Source organism: Passer montanus, unplaced genomic scaffold (assembly GCF_014805655.1).
Source record: "Passer montanus isolate IOZ18808 unplaced genomic scaffold, ASM1480565v1 scaffold161, whole genome shotgun sequence".
Classification (NCBI taxonomy): Eukaryota; Metazoa; Chordata; class Aves; order Passeriformes; family Passeridae; genus Passer; species Passer montanus.
Window position 1 is genome coordinate 697,339 of NW_024363272.1, and position 19,428 is coordinate 716,766.

Sequence of the window (19,428 nt, forward strand, 5' to 3'; positions counted from 1 at the left end):
GCCCAGGGCAGGAGCCAAGCATTCCTACCTGGATCCAATCTGAGCCTGGAACAGCACAGCAGCCTCTGCCCACTGCATTCCCAGAGGAGCAGCTTTCTCCTGCCCTGCATTCCCAGAGGGAGAGCAGGCCCATCTGCAGCAGCCCTGGAGCTGCAGAGGAAAACTCCCCCCTTGTGCAGGATCCCTGCTCCAGCAGAAGCACAGCTGGCACTGCAGGAGGGCTGAGCCCCCATGGGATGGGACTGTGCCACCACCCTGACCCACAGGGGGACAGGGCTGCTCTCACTCTGGCAGGGTTGGTTTGTATTACTGCATCGATCATTTAATTTCATTTAATTTTTTTTTTCCTTCCCTAATGATGAAGTGTTATTCCTGCTCCCATATCTTTGCCTGAGAGCCCCTTAATTTCAAATTTATAACAATTCAGAGGGAGGGGCTTTACATTTTTCATTTCAGAGGAAGCTCCTGCCTTCCTCAGCAAACACACCTGTCTGTTCAAACCAAGCCATGAAGTTGTGAGCTTCTGATATCACTCATTTTTTGCTGGTTTTTGGTTACTTAATTACACTGTAATGAATCTCTGCAGAAAGTGTGGAACATTCTTTTTAAACCTGCTGCTTGCAACAAATTTTTCAAAAGACACAAACAACTCCATGCTGTTATAGCATTAGATGGAAGGTTCTGGAAGTTGATTGATCATCTGAAAGCCATTCAGATGATGCCATTACACCCTGAATGCCCATTCAGGCACTTCCACCTGGCTCCAACCCGGCCTGGAACACTTCCAGGGAAGTTTCAGTGTGCGCTGATGTGGGTTGGGAATGCAATCCATGCCCAAGGTCTCTGCCACCCTCCTTTAAAGGATGGACAGCAGCACAGGGGCCAAATTTGCTACAAGTTGAAAGCCATTCAGATGATGCCATTACACCCTGAATGCCCATTCAGGCACTTCCACCTGGCTCCAACCCGGCCTGGAACACTTCCAGGGATGGGGAAATCCCTCCCAGTGCCTTCCCACCTCCACAGGGAGGAATTCCTTCCCCAAATCCTCCTCTGGATCCGTTCCCAGCAGCTCCACATCCTCCTAATTCTGGGGGACCCACAGCTGGAGGCAGCACTGCACGTGGGGTCTCACCTGAGCCCCCCATCCCTGCTGCCACCATGCCCAGGACCCCAAACACCCCCAGGGATGGGGATCCCCCAGCCCAGGGCACCTCTGCAGCTTTCCCTTTGCCCCTGGACTGGTTTTGGGGCACACCCGAGCAGGTGAGCACCTGGGCTGAGCTGAACTCACCACATGATCCACCTGGAGCCTGTTGAGCACCAGCAGGGACCCCGAGAACAAACTCCTCACAGCCAGGAGCTGGGCCAGGCGGGGCTGGGCTCCTCCCTGCACCTGCAAGAGCCCCAGAGAGCACAGGTGACACCTCAGACAGGCGCTGATGCCTCAGGTTTGAGATTTTCTCTTTTTCAGGTTCTGTTCTGCTTTACTCTGTGGGTCTGGGTTTCACACTTTGGGATGCTGAGCTCTCTGCACAGAGTAGGAAAACAAAACAATTCCTGCTCCAGCTGGGGACCAAGGACAAGTGATCCAAATCTCAGCCCCAAGAGCACAAACAGCATGGGCTGAAGAGAGAAAAACAGGATGGGACCTCATAACCTAAAGGTGTAATTGGACAATTAACTCCAATATGCAAATGGAGCAGAACTTATAAAAGTGAGAGACCCTGTGACAAGTCATCCATTTTTACGACAATTCTGGGTTCATTTTGTGACCATTTTGGTTCATCTTGGTTCATTTTTTTAACCATTTTGGTTCATCTTGGGTTCATTTTGTGAACACAGGGCAATGTGTATTCTATTTGTCATCTGTCAGAGGTGGGGCATTATCTGCTGTTCATTGGGCAGTTTTCCTTATCTCTGCCACAACCAATCCTCTCTCCAGGAGATACCTGCTGTTAATGGGCCATTAATTATTAATTATCTCCTGTTCATGGGCCATTAATTATTAATTATCTTCTGTTCATGGGCCAGTGAGTGTCCCTGCACGACTGATCAAATTCCATCATCCCATTGAGAGATGCTCCACCCAGGGGAGGAGCCAAGCATTCCTACCTGGATAGAATCTGAGATTTCAAACATTCCTGCCTGGATACAATCTGAGATTTCAAACATTCCTGCCTGGATACAATCTGAGTATCTGGGACAGCAGAGCAGCTTGTCCACTGCATTCCCAGAGGAGCAGCTGCCTCTTCCACTGGATCTTCAGAGGAAGACTACACCCTTCTCCAGGATCCCTGCTCCACAGAACCACACCTGGCACTCCAGGAGGGCTGCAGCCACAATTCCAATTGGACTGCTGCCGACAGGGTACCAGGTTGTGTTCTGACTCTGTCAGTGGTTTTTCTTCTGTAACCATTTTGGGTTCATTCTGGGTTTATTTTTTTACCATTTTGGGTTCCTCTTTGGTTCATTTTTTGACCATTTTGGGTTCATCTTGGGTTCATTTTGTGACCATTTTAGGTTCATCTTGGGTATAACCCTGGCTAGGCTCTTGTGCTGCCCAAGGTGGATCTATTGAGGCCTCGTAATAAATCCCAACTTTATTATTTAATGCCAATCTTGTTCTAGGTCAGCCTTCACAAGATACAACACCTCCCCTGTTGAATTAAGCTTTTTTCTGACTCAGAGATGGGGTACCTGGGAGGTGTTTCCAACAGAACCACACCTGACACTCCAGGAGGGCTGCAGCCACAATTCCACCTGGATTGCTACCAACACCCTGACCCACAGGTGTCAGGTCATGTTCTGACTCTGTCAGTGGTTTTTCTTCTGTAACCATTTTGGGTTCATTCTGGGTTTATTTTTTTACCATTTTGGGTTCCTCTTTGGTTCATTTTTTGACCATTTTGGGTTCATCTTGGGTTCATTTTGTGACCATTTTAGGTTCATCTTGGGTATAACCCTGGCTAGGCTCTTGTGCTGCCCAAGGTGGATCTATTGAGGCCTCGTAATAAATCCCAGCTTTATTATTTAACTCCAGTCTCTGTTCTAGGTCAAGCTTCACAAGGTACAACACCTCCCCTGTTGAATTAAGCTTTTTTCTGACTCAGAGATGGGGTACCTGGGAGGTGTTTCCAACAGAACCACACCTGACACTCCAGGAGGGCTGCAGCCACAATTCCACCTGGATTGCTACCAACACCCTGACCCACAGGTGTCAGGTCATGTTCTGACTCTGTCAGTGGTTTTTCTTTTGTGTTACTGCATGTATTTTGGGTTTTTTTCCCCTAATAAATAGTATTTTTGACTCAGAGCCTCTCACTGCTTTTGCTTTTAAACCAGAACACAGGGTGGGGCAGCGCTGGGGGCACAGACCTGGGCACAGAGCTGCAGGAGGAGCTGCTGGGGCTGGGCCTCGGGCAGGGAGCGCGCTGCCCGCGCCAGCGCCCGCAGCACGGCCGGGTACGAGGCCCTGCGGCGGCAGTCGTAGGCATCCAGGAACTCCAGCTGCTGCCTGGGCGTCCAGAAGTGCCTGATCAGCAGCTGCCGAGGGAAGAAATACCTGGGGAGAGGCAGGAGAGGGGATTCAGAGAGGGAAGGGCAAGGCAGGGGGTTCCCACTTTCTTTTTTGGAGACAGTTGAGTCACTGCCCTCCCTGATTTTGCATTAATCCAGAAGTTTTCCTCCTGAAATGAGGCTGGATGTGGCCTCGGAGTGGCAGTGAGTGGAGCTGCCACAGGAATTAGAATGTCCTTTATTTTCTTGGAGTTCCTAGACCCTCCTGAATCTCCTCCTCGGGCATCCAGAAACTCCACCTGGGCATCCAGGAGTGCCTGATCAGCAGCTGCCAAGGGAAGAAATACCTGGGGAGAGGCAGGAGAGGGGATTCAGGGAGAGAAGGGCAGGGCAGGGGGCTCCAGGGGGTTCCCTCTTTCTTTTGTGGAGACATCCCAGAGCTGGCACTGCCAATCCAGCACTCAGCTCCAGAGCTGGCACTGCCAATCCAGCACTCAGCTCCAGAGCTGGCACTGCCAATCCAGCACTCAGCTCCTCAGGAGCTGGCACTGCCAATCCAGCACTCAGCTGCAGAGCTGGCATTGCCAATCCAGCACTCAGATCCTCAGGAGCTGGCACTGCCAATCCAGCACTCAGCTTCCAGAGCTGGCATTGCCAATCCAGCACTCAGATCCTCAGGAGCTGGCACTGCCAATCCAGCACTCAGCTCCAGGTCTGGCACTGCCAATCCAGCACTCAGCTCCAGAGCTGGCACTGCCAATCCAGCATTCAGATCCTCAGGAGCTGGCACTGCCAATCCAGCATTCAGCTCCAGATCTGGCATTGCCAATCCAGCACTCAGCTCCAGAGCCGGCATTGTCAAGCCAGCACTCTCTCCCAGAGCTGGCACTGCCAATCCAGCATTCAGCTCCAGGTCTGGCACTGCCAATCCAGCATTCAGCTCCTCAGGAGCTGGCACTGCCAATCCAGCACTCAGCTCCTAGATCTGACATTGCCAATCCAGCACTCAGCTCATCAAGGCTATTGGAACATAATTTGTGCTAAATTAAGAAAGAAGAGTCGGAGAAACTGAATACCAAGACAGCAAGAACTGGGTAACAGAAATATTAAGATATTAAGAAAAACCCCCAGTGCAGGGAATTTGGGATTTGTTATTACAGTGAGAGATTCCTGCTTCTGAAAACCCTCCGTGCAGGGAATCTGGGGCTCAGGGCACCCCAATGCTCACACCAGGACAATTCCTGCCTCTAGAACCCCCAACTACAGGGAATTTGGGATTTGTTCTTACAGGGAGAGATTCCTGCCCCTAAAAACCCCAACTGCACAAAATCTGGGACTCAGGGAGGCCAAGGAGCACCCCAATGCTCACACCAAGACACTTCCTGCCCCTAAAAGCCCCCAGTGCAGGGGATTTGGGGCTCAGGGCACCCCAGTATTCACACCAAAACACTTCCTGCCCCTAAAAGCCCCCAGTGCAGGGGATTTGGGGCTCAGGGAGCCAGGGCTGGGTACTCACATCAGACCAATTCCTGCCTCTAAAACCCCCACTGCAGATAATTTGGGATTTGTTCTTCCAGTGAGAGATTCCTGCCCCTAAAAACCCGCAGTGCAGGGGATTTGGGGCTCAGGGCACCCCAGTATTCACACCAAGACAATTCCTCCCCCTAAAAGCCCCCAGTGCAGGGAATTTGGGGCACAGGGAGCCAGGGCTGGGTACTCACATCAGGACAATTCCTGCCTCTAAAACCCCCACTGCAGATAATTTGGGATTTGTTCTTCCAGTGAGAGATTCCTGCCCCTAAAAACCCCCAGCGCAGGGGATTTGGGGCTCAGGGCACCCCAATACTCACAGCAAGACAATTCCTGCCCCTAAAAGCCCGCAGTGCCTAAAAGCCCCCAGTGCAGGGAATTTGGGGCACAGGGAGCCAGGGCTGGGTACTCACATCAGGACAATTCCTGCCTCTAAAACCCCCACTGCAGATAATTTGGGATTTGTTCTTCCAGTGAGAGATTCCTGCCCCTAAAAACCCGCAGTGCAGGGGATTTGGGGCTCAGGGCACCCCAATACTCACAGCAAGACAATTCCTGCCCCTAAAAGCCCGCAGTGCAGGGGATTTGGGGCTCAGGGCACCTCAGTATTCACACCAAGACAATTCCTGCCCCTAAAAGCCCCCAGTGCAGGGGATTTGGGGCTCAGGGCACCCCAATACTCACACCAAGACAATTCCTGCCCCTAAAAGCCCCCAGTGCAGGGCACGTGGGGCTCAGGGAGCCAGGGCTGGGTACTCACATCAGGACAAGCACCAGGAAGTTGGCGAAGGGGGGGATGGAGATGATCCCGATGGGAATGGCCTTGAGCACGTCCCTGCGGAACTGCCCCGGGGGGCAGGGGGACACGTCAGCACCTGACTGCAAAAAACCCCCAAAAACCCCAAATTCCCCCCTCCCCGTGCTGCCTGCAACTGCCAGTCCCTGGTTTTGGGCAGGGAAGGTGGCACAGAGGGGCTGCAGCTGCTCCCTGCAGGCAGAAAGGGGGCAGAGAGGGGGGCAGAGAGGGGGGCAGAAAGGGGGCAGAGATGGGGCTGGCACTGCCAATCCAGCACTCAGCTCCTAGATCTGACATTGCCAATCCAGCACTCAGCTCATCAAGGCTATTGGAACATAATTTGTGCTAAATTAAGAAAGAAGAGTCGCAGAAACTGAATACCAAGACAGCAAGAACGGGGTAACAGAAATATTAAGATATTAAGAAAAACCCCCAGTGCAGGGAATTTGGGATTTGTTATTACAGTGAGAGATTCCTGCTTCTGAAAACCCTCCGTGCAGGGAATCTGGGGCTCAGGGCACCCCAATGCTCACACCAGGACAATTCCTGCCTCTAGAACCCCCAACTACAGGGAATTTGGGATTTGTTCTTACAGGGAGAGATTCCTGCCCCTAAAAACCCCAACTGCACAAAATCTGGGACTCAGGGAGGCCAAGGAGCACCCCAATGCTCACACCAAGACACTTCCTGCCCCTAAAAGCCCCCAGTGCAGGGGATTTGGGGCTCAGGGAGCCAGGGCTGGGTACTCACATCAGACCAATTCCTGCCTCTAAAACCCCCACTGCAGATAATTTGGGATTTGTTCTTCCAGTGAGAGATTCCTGCCCCTAAAAACCCGCAGTGCAGGGGATTTGGGGCTCAGGGCACCCCAATACTCACAGCAAGACAATTCCTGCCCCTAAAAGCCCGCAGTGCAGGGGATTTGGGGCTCAGGGCCCCCCAATACTCACACCAAGACAATTCCTGCCCCTAAAAGCCCCCAGTGCAGGGGATTTGGGGCTCAGGGCACCCCAGTATTCACACCAAGACAATTCCTGCCCCTAAAAACCCGCAGTGCAGGGGATTTGGGGCTCAGGGCACCCCAGTATTCACACCAAGACAATTCCTGCCCCTAAAAGCCCCCAGTGCAGGGGATTTGGGGCTCAGGGCACCCCAGTACTCACACCAAAACACTTCCTGCCCCTAAAACCCCCAGTGCAGGGCACGTGGGGCTCAGGGAGCCAGGGCTGGGTACTCACATCAGGACAAGCACCAGGAAGTTGGCGAAGGGGGGGATGGAGATGATCCCGATGGGAATGGCCTTGAGCACGTCCCTGCGGAACTGCCCCGGGGGGCAGGGGGACACGTCAGCACCTGACTGCAAAAAACCCCCAAAAACCCCAAATTCCCCCCTCCCCGTGCTGCCTGCAGCTGCCAGTCCCTGGTTTTGGGCAGGGAAGGTGGCACAGAGGGGCTGCAGCTGCTCCCTGCAGGCAGAAAGGGGGCAGAGAGGGGGGCAGAGAGGGGGGCAGAAATGGGGCAGAGATGGGGCAGAGATGGGGCAGAGAGGGGGCAGAGGGGAGAGACAGGGGAGCCAGAGATGAGGGGAGGCAGAGGAGAGGCTGAGGGGAGGCAGGGGTGAGGCAGAGACCAAGCTGAGGGGAGGCTGGGATGAGGCAGGGGGAAGGCACACAGAGCTGAGGGCACACAGAGCTGAGGGCACACAGAGCTGAGGGCACACAGAGCTGAGGGCACACAGGAGCTGAGGGCACACAGAGCTGCGGGCACACAGAGCTGAGGGCACACGGAGCTGAGGGCACGCAGAGCTGAGGGCACACAGAGCTGAGGCAGGGATGGCACACAGGGCTGAGGGCACACGGAGCTGAGGGCACACAGGAGCTGAGGGCACACAGGAGCTGAGGGCACACGGAGCTGAGGGCACGCCGAGCTGAGGGCACACAGGCCCCAGGCTGACCTGGCGCAGGCGCTCCATGTCCCGGTACGGCAGCTGCTGCGGGCTCAGCCTCAGCTGGGCCATCCTGGCCCGGATCCTCCGGATCTCCTGCGCCTCCAGGAGCAGCGCCTGCACCCCTGCAGGGACAGGGCTCCCTCAGGGACCAGCCCCACGCACGGCCCGGCTGCAGCCTCTGCCCCACTCCCAAACGGGTCCTTCTGACAGCTGGGACCCCTTTTGGGACCCCACTTGGGACCCAGATGTTGGGGCTCCCCTTTCTCAGCACCCACCTGGTGAGACAGCCCTTTTTGGAACACCCCAAAAAAAGTTTCAGACCCCCTTTTTTGGACCCACCTGCTGGGACCCCCCCCATTTAGGGCCCAGATGTTTAGACTCTCCCATCAGCCCCCCTTTTCTTGGAATACTCCTTTTTAGAGCACCCCAAAACAAAGTGGTTAATTCAGACCCATTTTTTTGGACCCACCCTACTGGGACCTCTTTTAGGAGCTCTTTTGGGACCCAGAGGTTCAGACTCCCCCATCAGCCCCCCTTTTCCTTGGGACACCCCTTTTTGGAACACCTCACCCTCTTTCAAAGCCCCTTTTTTGGCCCACCCCCATTTAGGACCCAGATGTTTGGACTCCCCACATCTTGGGAGACCCCTTTTTGGAACACCCCCAAAAAGTGGGGTTTTCAGACCCCCTTTTCTTCACCCACTTGCTGAGACCCCCCCTTTTGGGACCCCATTGGGACCCAGATGTTGGGGCTCTCTCATCAGCCCCCCTTTTTCAGCACCCACCTCTTGAGACCCCCCTTTTTGGAACACCCCCAAAAAGTGGGGTTTTCAGACCCCCTTTTCTTCACCCACTTGCTGAGACCCCCCCTTTTGGGACCCCATTGGGACCCAGATGTTGGGGCTCTCTCATCAGCCCCCCTTTTTCAGCACCCACCTCTTGAGACCCCCCTTTTTGGAACACCCCCAAAAAACCAGGATTTTCAGACCCCCTTTTCCTGACCCACCTGCTGGGACCCCCCATTTGGGACCCAGATATTCAGACTCCCCCATCAGCCCCCCTTTTTCTTGGGGCACCCCTTTTTGGAACACCCCACCCTTTTACAGACGCCCCCCTTTTTTTTGACCCACCTATTGGGCCCCCCCTTTCAGACCTCCCTTTTTTGGACCCCCCTCTTTAACCCCTTCCTTTTCAGGTCCCCCTTTAACTACCCCGCCTTTTTGGGACCCCCCTTCGAGCACCCCCTTTTCAGGTCCCCCCTTTCAGCCCCCCCCTTCATCACCCCTTTTTGGACCCCCCCCNCTCAGACCCCCCCCATTCCGGGGTCCCCCCTCTCAGACCCCCCATTCCGGGTCCCCGTTCCCGTCTCCGCGCTGACCGCTTTTGAAGGTGCTGTGCAGGAGGTAGAAGCGGGGCCAGCTCCGCTCCAGGTACCGCTCGTACCGGGCGCTCACGCGCCGGGCAGCGGCGGCCACGGCGGCCGCGAGCGCTCGGGAGGAGGCGCGGGAGGAGAGGGAGCGGACCTGAGAACACAGCGGGGAGCTGCGCCCCGAGCGCCGGTGAGCCCGGGCACACCGGGGAGCCCCGAGCCCCGGGCACACCGGGGAGCCCCGAGCGAACCCGGGCACACCGGGGAGCCCCGAGCGAACCCGGGCACACCGGGGAGCCCCGAGCGAACCCGGGCACACCGGGGAGCCCCAGCCCCGAGCCCCGGGCACACCAAGGAGCTCCAGCCCCGAGCCCCGGGCACACCGAGGAGCTGGGAACACCCCGGGGCAGTGCTGGAGTGCGAATCGGGGTCCGGGAGCACTGAGGGGCCCCCGGTGGTTCCGGTATTCCCGTGCCGGGCTCGGGCAGGGCGGTACCGGCAGCGCGGCAACGGAGACGGGATGCCATAACGGGGGGCACCGAGCGCTGGGAAACAGCGTGGGGGGACACGGCGAGCACCGGGGGGAGCCGCGGAGGGCGAGGGGGGTAAAGGGGAGGGGTACTCGGCGAGGGATCACGACCGCGGTCGGTTTTGGCCGGTATCTAACCAGGGCTGCCGCCGGTGTTTAGGTCTCCCTGAGGGGAGCGTGACCCGGCCGGCAGCACGGGGGGTCCCCGCTCACCTGGACGCGGCCAGAGCGAGCTGCGGCTGCATGGGGCCCCGCGGGGGGCTCAGGGCGGCGGGGCCGAGGCGCCAGAGCCGCCCCCGGGCCGCGGCCCCGGGCAGCGCCATCTTGGCGGCTCTCGGCGCGGCGGTCACGTGCGCCTCCGAGCGCTGATTGGCTGCCACACCGGAAGTGCCTGCACTGGGGGGGGATTCCGTGCGCGCCCCGAGCCCCCGCATTTTCGTTCCGCCCAGCCCAACCGGGCGCTCCCCCGTCCAACCGGGCCCGGTTCTGCCCCGGTGGCGGCTGGGTGAGCCGCGGGCCTCCTCCGCGGCTTGATCCTTTCCCATCCCCCTGCAGGAGCTGCCGCCGTGCCCCCGTGCTGCCCCGGCACCCCCAGCCTCTCCTCCCGGTTCTCCTCCCGGTTCTCCTCCCGGTTCTCCTCCCGGTTCTCCTCCCGGTTCTCCTCCCGGTGCTCCGGGCAGGACCCCCCCGGTCTGCGGCTCCTCCCTTCCAGCCGGGGGAGCCAAGCCTTCCACCCTATGTGGGTCATGTTTGTTTTCCTCGTTCCTAACAAACCAAACCCTGCCCAGGGATTTTCGGGAACCACCCGCAGCCGTTCCCGGTGCCACCCCCGGTGCCCCTCGGGGACTCCCGGTGCCCCGGGACGTGCCGCCCGTGCCCTCCTCACCTGTGCCCGGGCCTTGCTGACTCCGCTGTTTATTTTTATGTCATACAAATATATTTTTATCGCCTCCGTGGCCCGGGACGGTCGCGGCCGCACGTCCCGGGGCTGCCCGAGCAGAGTCCGGCCCGCATCAGCGGAGCCGCCGCCGCTTCATCAAAGCGCCTTAATGAGCGCCTAATTAACCACCGGCGGCCTTTGAGGTGCCTCGGAGCCTTCCCGGGGACTCTGCTCGGGGGGGAAGGGGGCAGGGAGGGGACGCCCGTTAAATACGGAGGGGACGGAGGCCGGGCAGCGGAGGGGCTGCGGAGCCATGCCCGGTACGGCGGGCTGCGAGCTGGGTGAGTACCGGGCTGGCACCGCGGGGATGGCAGTACCGGGATGGCACCGCCGGGATGGCACCGCGGGGATGGCAGTACCGGGATGGCACCGCCGGGATGGCACCGCCCGAGCAGACGGGATTTGAGGAGCTTGGGACACTTTGGGGCACTCTGGGGCAGATTCCCAGCCCAAACTACCCAAAATTTGGAGATTTTGGGGCAGTTTGGGGCAGTTTCCCAGCCCAAACCAGGCGGCATTTGGGGATTTTGAGGAGTTTGGGGCGGATTCCCACCCCAAATCAGCCGGGATTTGGGCAGCTTGGGGCAGTTTGGGGCTCTTTGGGGCACTCTGGGGCAGATTCCCAGCCCAAACTATCCAGGATTTGGGGATTTTGGGGCACTTTGGGACACTTTGGGGCAGTTTCCCAGCCCAAACCAGCCGAGATTTGGGGAGCTTGGGGCACTTTGGGGCTCTTTGGGGCACTTTGGGGCAGATTCCCAGCCCAAAACAGCCGGGATTTGGAGATTTGAGGCAGTTTGGGGCAGATTCCCAGCCCAAACTACCCAAAATTTGGAGATTTTGGGGCAGTTTGGGGCAGTTTCCCAGCCCAAACCAGGCGGCATTTGGGGATTTTGAGGAGTTTGGGGCGGATTCCCACCCCAAATCAGCCGAGATTTGGGGAGCTTGGGGCGCTTTGGGGCTCTTTGGGGCAGATTCTCAGCCCAAACCAGCCGGGATTTGGAGATTTTGGGCAGTGTGGGGCAGATTCCCAGCCCAAACCAGCCGGGATTTGGGCAGCTTGGGGCACTTTGGGGCTCTTTGGGGCACTTTGGGGCAGATTCCCACCCCAAAGCAGCCGGGATTTGGGGATTTGGGGCAGTTTGGGGCAGTTTCCAGCACAAACTATCGAGGATTTGGGGATTTTGGGGCACTTTCCCAGCTCAAACCAGCCGAGATTTGGGCAGCTTGGGGCACTTTGGGGCTCTTTGGTGCACTTTGGGGCAGATTCCCAGCCCAAACTATCGAGCATTTTGGGATTTCGGGGCTCTTTGGGGCAGTTTCCCAGCCCAAACGGATGGCACCGCGGGGATGGCAGTACCGGGCTGGCACCGCGGGGATGGCACCGCCCGAGCAGACGGGATTTGAGGAGCTTGGGGCACTTTGGGGCTCTTTGGGGCACTTTGGGGCAGATTCCCAGCCCAAAACAGCCGGGATTTGGAGATTTGAGGCAGTTTGGGGCAGATTCCCAGCCCAAACTACCCAAAATTTGGAGATTTTGGGGCAGTTTGGGGCAGTTTCCCAGCCCAAACCAGGCGGCATTTGGGGATTTTGAGGAGTTTGGGGCGGATTCCCACCCCAAATCAGCCGAGATTTGGGGAGCTTGGGGCGCTTTGGGGCTCTTTGGGGCAGATTCTCAGCCCAAACCAGCCGGGATTTGGAGATTTTGGGCAGTGTGGGGCAGATTCCCAGCCCAAACCAGCCGGGATTTGGGCAGCTTGGGGCACTTTGGGGCTCTTTGGGGCACTCTGGGGCAGTTTGGGGCAGTTTGGGGCAGTTTGGGGCAGTTTTCCAGCCCAAACCAGGCGGGATTTGGGGATTTTGGGGAGTTTGGGGCGGATTCCCACCGCAAATCAGCCGAGATTTGGGGAGCTTGGGGCACTTTGGGGCTCTTTGGGGCACTTTGGGGCAGTTTCCCAGCCCAAACTATCCAAGATTTGGAGATTTTGGGGCAGATTCCCAGCCCAAACTATCGAAAATTTGGAGATTTTTGGGCAGATTCCCAGCCCAAACTATCGAGCATTTTGGGATTTTGGGGCTCTTTGGGGCACTTTCCCAGCCCAAACCAGCCGGGATTTGGAGATTTTGGGCAGTTTGGGGCAGATTCCCAGCCCAAACTGTTGAGGATTTGGGGATTTTGGGCAGTTTGGGGCAGTTTCCCAGCCCAAACCAGACGGGATTTAGGAATTTTGGGCAGTTTGCTAGCCCAAACTAGCCGGGATTTGGGGATTTTGGGGCACTTTGAGACAGTTTGGGGCACTTTGGGGCAGTTTCCAGCACAAACTATCCAGGATTTGGGGATTTTGGATCCTAAATCTGGGGCTGGAGCCTGAATCTGGAGGCTGGACCATAAATCTGGAGCTGCATCTTAAATTTGGGGGGTGGAGCCTAAATCTGGGGCTGGCTCCCAAATCTGGAGGTCGGACCCTAAATCTGGGGGCTGGACCCTAAATTTGGGGGATGGCTCTTAAAGCTGAGGGCTGGACCCTAAAACTAGGGCTGGTTCCTAAATCTGGGGGCTGGAGCCTAAATATTTGGGGGCTGAGCAGGCCGGGAGGAGAGCTGCTCCTCCCTGCAGGTGTTGGTGGTTTCGGGGTGTGGAGTAACTGGGTCACCCTCGTGGTGAGAGGAGGGCACCCTGGGGTGAGCAGGGCAGGCTCGGTGCCTGGTGCCCCGTGCCCTGCTAACCCAGGCCAGGCTTAGTGCCCTGCTGTGCCCAGGCCAGGCTTGGTGCCCCGTGCCCTGCTAACCCAGGCCAGGCTCAGTGCCCTGTGCCCTGCTAACCCAGGCCAGGCTCGGTGCCCCGTGCCCTCCTACCCAGGCCAGGCTCTGTGCCCTGTGCCCTGCTGAGCCCAGGGCAGGTCCCTGCTCTGTGCCCTGCTAACCCAGGCCAGGCTTAGTGCCCTGTGCCCTGCTGAGCCCAGGCCAGGCTTAGTGCCCTGTGCCCTGCTAACCCAGGCCAGGCTTAGTGCCCTGCTGAGCTCAGGCCAGGCTCAGTGCCCCGTGCCCTGCTAGCCCAGGCCAGGCTTAGTGCCCTGCTAACCCAGGCCAGGCTCAGTGCCCTGCTGAGCCCAGGCCAGGCTCAGTGCCCTGTGCCCTGCTAACCCAGGCCAGGCTTAGTGCCCTGCTGAGCTCAGGCCAGGCTCTGTGCCCTGTGCCCTGTGCCCTGCTAACCCAGGCCAGGCTTAGTGCCCTGCTAACCCAGGCCGGCTCTGTGCCCTGTGCCCTGCTAGCCCAGGCCAGGCTCGGTGCCCTGCTGAGCCCAGGGCAGGTCCCAGCTCCCAAGCGTGGGACGGGGTCAGGGCAGGGACCGAGCTGGTCCGACCTGCTCAGGTGGGCAGAGCCCTGCCCGGTGGGACAGGAGCAGAGCGAGGGCAGCCCTGCCTGGGGCAGAGCAGCACAGCCGTGCCTGGGGCAGAGCAGCACAGCCCTGCCTGGAGCTGCTGCTCGTGTGCTGGGCAGGAGTGGGGCAGGGCAGGGAGCGAGGGAGCCCACAGGGATGGAGCCCATAGGGTGATCCCACAGGGATGATCCCATGGGGATGGATCCTCTGGAGCTGCTGCTCGTGTGCTGGGCAGGAGTGGGGCAGGGCAGGGAGCGAGGGAGCCCACAGGGATGGAGCCCAGAGGGTGATCCCACAGGGATGATCCCATGGGGATGGATCCTACAGGGATGGAGCCCATAGGGTGATCCCACAGGGCTGGATCCCACAGGGTGATCCCACAGGGATGAATCCTGCAGGGATGGTCCTGCAGGGATGGATCCCACAGGGCTGGGTGATCCCACACTTGTGATCCCACAGGGATGGGTGATCCCACAGGAATGCATGATCCCACACTCGTGATCCCCCCGTGCTGTGCCCCAGGGTGACCCCAGCAGGTCCCTGCAGGGCACACACAGCGTTCCCAGGTCCTGGCCCGGTGCAGCAGAGGAGCAGGGCTGTGTGGGAGGGGTCAGCAGCTGGAATCGGGGCGTGGAGGCTGCCAGATCTCCCTGGGATCACCCAGTCCAACCCTTCCAGCAGCAGCTGGCACACCCAGCTCACCAGCTGCCTGTGCTGGGGTGCCAGGCAGCCCCCTGGGCTGGGTGTGCCCACGGCTGTCGGTGTGACCCAGCTGGCAGGGCTGCCCAGAGGCTCAGTGAGCAGCCACGGGCTCCCCGTGCCCCCAGGTGAGGTGCCAGCAGCCTGCAGGGTGTCTGGAGCAAAGCGAGATGTCAGCCCCAAAACCCCCTCAGAGGGATCCCTCGGGATCCTGCAGGAGCCAGCCCTGCTCAAAGCCCACATCAAAGGGCTGAGATCAATGGCAGGAACTGCCCCCAGCACGGGGCCAGGGTGAGGAGGAGCAGGATGAGCCCAGGGTGGGGAGGAGGAGGAGGAGAAGGAGCAGGATGAGCCTGGGGTGAGCAGGAGCAGGATGAGCTCAGGGTGAGGAGGAGGAGAAGGAGCAGGATGAGCCCGGGGTGAGCAGGATGAGCCCAGGGTGAGCAGGAGCAGGATGAGCTCAGGGTGGGGAGCAGGAGCAGGATGAGGATGAGCCTGGGGCTTTGGAAGGAGCTGGAGGAGCCCAGAGTGAGCAGGAGCAGGATGAGCCCAGGGATGTGGAAGGAGCAGGATGAGCCCAGGCTGTGGCAGGGGCAGGATGAGCCCAGGGTGAGGCAGGGGCAGGATGAGCCTGGGGCCGTTGGAAGGAGCAGGATGTGCCCAGGCTGTGGCAGGAGCAGGATGAGCCCAGGCTGTGGCAGGAGCAGGATGAGCCCAGGGTGAGCAGGAGCAGGATGAGCCTGGGGCCGTTGGAAGGAGCAGGATGAGCCTGGGGCCGTTGGAAGGAGCAGGATGAGCCTGGGGCCGTTGGAAGGAGCAGGATGAGCCCAGGCTGTGGCAGGAGCAGGATGAGCCCAGGCTGTGGCAGGAGCAGGATGTGCCCAGGCTGTGGCAGGAGCAGGATGAGCCCAGGAGGAGCAGGAGCAGGATGAGCCTGGGGCCGTTGGAAGGAGCAGGATGAGCCTGGGGCCGTTGGAAGGAGCAGGATATTCCCAGGGATGTTGGAAGGATCAGGATGAACCCAGGGTGAGCAGGATGTGCCCAGGCTGTGGCAGCACTCGTGGCACAGCAGGGTGGTTGCAGAACAAGGAGCCCATTGTCCGTTGTTGGCTGCACACAGCCAGCAGCCGTGTCTGGAGGTGGGGCACAGGCACCTCGTGGTGCTCTGCTCGGGCCTGGGGCAGGGACCGAGCTGGTCCGACCTGCTCAGGTGGGCAGAGCCCTGCCCGGTGGGACAGGAGCAGAGCGAGGGCAGCCCTGCCTGGGGCAGAGCAGCACAGCCCTGCCTGGGGCAGAGCAGCACAGCCCTGCCTGGGGCAGAGCAGCACAGCCCTGCCTGGGGCAGAGCAGCACAGCCCTGCCTGGGGCAGAGCAGCACAGCCCTGCCTGGGGCAGAGCAGCACAGCCCTGCCTGGGGCAGAGCAGCACAGCCCTGCCTGGGGCAGAGCAGCACAGCCCTGCCTGGGGCAGAGCAGCACAGCCCTGCCTGGGGCAGAGCAGCACAGCCCTGCCTGGGGCAGAGCAGCACAGCCCTGCCTGGGGCAGAGCAGCACAGCCCTGCCTGGGGCAGAGCAGCACAGCCCTGCCTGGGGCAGAGCAGCACAGCCCTGCCTGGGGCAGAGCAGCACAGCCCTGCCTGGGGCAGAGCAGCACAGCCCTGCCTGGGGCAGAGCAGCACAGCCCTGCCTGGGGCAGAGCAGCACAGCCCTGCCTGGGGCAGAGCAGCACAGCCCTGCCTGGGGCAGAGCAGCACAGCCCTGCCTGGGGCAGAGCAGCACAGCCCTGCCTGGGGCAGAGCAGCACAGCCCTGCCTGGGGCAGAGCAGCACAGCCCTGCCTGGGGCAGAGCAGCACAGCCCTGCCTGGGGCAGAGCAGCACAGCCCTGCCTGGGGCAGAGCAGCACAGCCCTGCCTGGGGCAGAGCAGCACAGCCCTGCCTGGGGCAGAGCAGCACAGCCCTGCCTGGGGCAGAGCAGCACAGCCCTGCCTGGGGCAGAGCAGCACAGCCCTGCCTGGGGCAGAGCAGCACAGCCCTGCCTGGGGCAGAGCAGCACAGCCCTGCCTGGGGCAGAGCAGCACAGCCCTGCCTGGGGCAGAGCAGCACAGCCCTGCCTGGGGCAGAGCAGCACAGCCCTGCCTGGGGCAGAGCAGCACAGCCCTGCCTGGGGCAGAGCAGCACAGCCCTGCCTGGGGCAGAGCAGCACAGCCCTGCCTGGGGCAGAGCAGCACAGCCCTGCCTGGGGCAGAGCAGCACAGCCCTGCCTGGGGCAGAGCAGCACAGCCCTGCCTGGGGCAGAGCAGCACAGCCCTGCCTGGGGCAGAGCAGCACAGCCCTGCCTGGGGCAGAGCAGCACAGCCCTGCCTGGGGCAGAGCAGCACAGCCCTGCCTGGGGCAGAGCAGCACAGCCCTGCCTGGGTGCCCTGTGCCCTGCTAACCCAGGCCAGGCTTAGTGCCCTGCTAACCCAGGCCGGCTCTGTGCCCTGTGCCCTGCTAGCCCAGGCCAGGCTCGGTGCCCTGCTGAGCCCAGGGCAGGTCCCAGCTCCCAAGCGTGGGACGGGGTCAGGGCAGGGACCGAGCTGGTCCGACCTGCTCAGGTGGGCAGAGCCCTGCCCGGTGGGACAGGAGCAGAGCGAGGGCAGCCCTGCCTGGGGCAGAGCAGCACAGCCCTGCCTGGGGCAGAGCAGCACAGCCCTGCCTGGGGCAGAGCAGCACAGCCCTGCCTGGGGCAGAGCAGCACAGCCCTGCCTGGGGCAGAGCAGCACAGCCCTGCCTGGAGCTGCTGCTCGTGTGCTGGGCAGGGCAGGGAGCGAGGGAGCCCACAGGGATGGAGCCCATAGGGTGATCCCACAGGGATGATCCCATGGGGATGGATCCTACAGGGCTGGATCCCACAGGGTGATCCCACAGGGATGAATCCTGCAGGGATGGTCCTGCAGGGATGGATCCCACAGGGCTGGATGATCCCACAGGGCTGGGTGATCCCACACTTGTGATCCCACAGGGATGGGTGATCCCACAGGAATGCATGATCCCACACTCGTGATCCCCCCGTGCTGTGCCCCAGGGTGACCCCAGCAGGTCCCTGCAGGGCACACACAGCGTTCCCAGGTCCTGGCCCGGTGCAGCAGAGGAGGTGGCTCCACAACGAACATTCCCCCAAATCCCCCTCCTGGCTCCACAACGAACATTTCCCCCCCAAATCCCCCTCCTGGCTCCACCCTGGGGTGAAGCTCTGCTGGCACTCGCTGCTGGGGTAAGGCTGTTCCTCCTGGATCACCTTTTGGAGAAAAATTGGGTTTTTTGCTAAACTTTACTGGGGTTTTTTTGTATTTTTTTTGTTTGTTTTTTTCGGGTTTTTTTGAGTTTTTTTTGTTTTGTTTTTGTTTGGGGTTTTTTTTTTGTGTTTTTTGGTATTTTTTGTGGTTTTTTTTTTTTTTGGTTTTTTTTGGGTTTTTTTTGGTTTTTTTTTTTAAATGGAGACTGAGGTTTGGTGCTTAGAAAAGAAGGAAAAATTTGTGTGAAGGGTCAGCTCTGGAGTCCCTGGCTGATTATTTCCTTTTACATCCCCCCTGAACCGATATCCCCTTGTTTTCTGGGAATCTCCCTTTCAAACCTGAGGGAATTTCCCAGAGGACTCGGTGCTTTGTTGGCTTCCCCTGGGGGTTTGAGCCTCCTGATCCCTCCCAGCCCCGTTCCAAACCCTGCCTAGGTTTGATTTAAAGCCAGGCTGTGATGGAGGAGTTAAAGCTGCCCTTACCCACTGCCCGGGGGGGTTTGGGGGTGCAGGGGGGGGAGATGTGCTTTCCTCACCAGGGGAATTCCCTGAATTTCCTGGCTGGGGTTTCACCATCCCCGGGCTCAGCAGAGGGATTTTCTGAGCTGCTCCCAGCCTGAATTCCCTCTCTGATCCCTGCTGCAGCTCCGAGCTGGACTTGGGGTTTCTCAGAGCCTGGGAAGTGAATCTGTCTCTGCCCCCCTCTCCTGCCAGCTCTGGTTTTCCATCCTGGGAGTCTTTTATTAATAATATTCATATTATTATATGAATTATTATAATTATTATATACATAATATATATCAGCAGAGGGATTTTCTGAGCTGCTCCCAGCCTGAATTCCCTCTCTGATCCCTGCTGCAGCTCCGAGCTGGACTTGGGGTTTCTCAGAGCCTGGGAAGTGAATCTGTCTCTGCCCCCCTCTCCTGCCAGCTCTGGTTTTCCATCCTGGGAGTCTTTTATTAATAATATTCATATTCTTATGTGAATTATTATAATTATTATATACATAATATATATTATATATCATATATAATTATATATATTTTAATATATTATATAATGTATAATATATATTATATATTATATAATATATACTATATTATATAAAATACACATTGTGTTATATTTAATCTATAATATAGTATAATATGGTTATATATTATATTATGTTATGTTATGTTATGTTATGTTATGTTATGCTATATTATATTATATTATATTATATTATATTATATTATATTATATTATATTATATTATATATTATTATATTATATTGTATTATATATTATTATATTATATTATATTATATTATAAATTATTATATAATATATAATATTATTATATTATATTGCTAAAAAGAGTGGTAATTGGTACCGCATCTAAATCCTTATGATCAATAACAACATGCCAAAGCTAACACATAAATGCAAAAGCCATGGGAG

General features: G+C 58.2%; 2 protein-coding genes across 9 annotated transcripts in view; one reads left to right on the forward strand and one right to left on the reverse strand.

Moving 5' to 3' along the window:
* The window catches only part of LETMD1 (LETM1 domain containing 1), a 15,453-nt gene extending 5,136 nt beyond the window's left edge, over positions 1–10,317 (reverse strand). The window contains exons 1-6 of one of the 8 annotated variants that reach the window (XR_005626877.1): positions 9,904–10,309; positions 9,171–9,334; positions 7,800–7,915; positions 7,084–7,158; positions 3,379–3,565; positions 1,295–1,396 (exon numbers count right to left, since the gene is read on the reverse strand). Coding sequence is in view for 6 of the 8 variants with exons in the window: in XM_039703197.1 (XP_039559131.1) it covers positions 1,295–1,396; positions 3,379–3,565; positions 7,084–7,166; positions 7,800–7,915; positions 9,171–9,334; positions 9,904–10,235 (984 nt within the window). In the remaining 2 variants the exon portion in view is untranslated. Of the gene's footprint in view, positions 1–1,294; positions 1,397–3,378; positions 3,566–7,083; positions 7,167–7,799; positions 7,916–9,170; positions 9,335–9,903 lie in introns of all 8 variants that reach the window. The other 7 variants (XR_005626876.1, XM_039703200.1, XM_039703197.1 and 4 more) reach the window with 7 other exon arrangements.
* Positions 10,318–10,489: 172 nt separating this feature from the next.
* LOC120499468 (natural resistance-associated macrophage protein 2-like) overlaps positions 10,490–19,428 on the forward strand; it is a 52,691-nt gene continuing 43,752 nt past the window's right edge. The window contains exon 1 of the mRNA XM_039703228.1: positions 10,490–10,911. Coding sequence (XP_039559162.1) covers positions 10,884–10,911 — 28 coding nt within the window. The 5' untranslated portion in view covers positions 10,490–10,883. The remainder of the gene's footprint in view (positions 10,912–19,428) is intronic.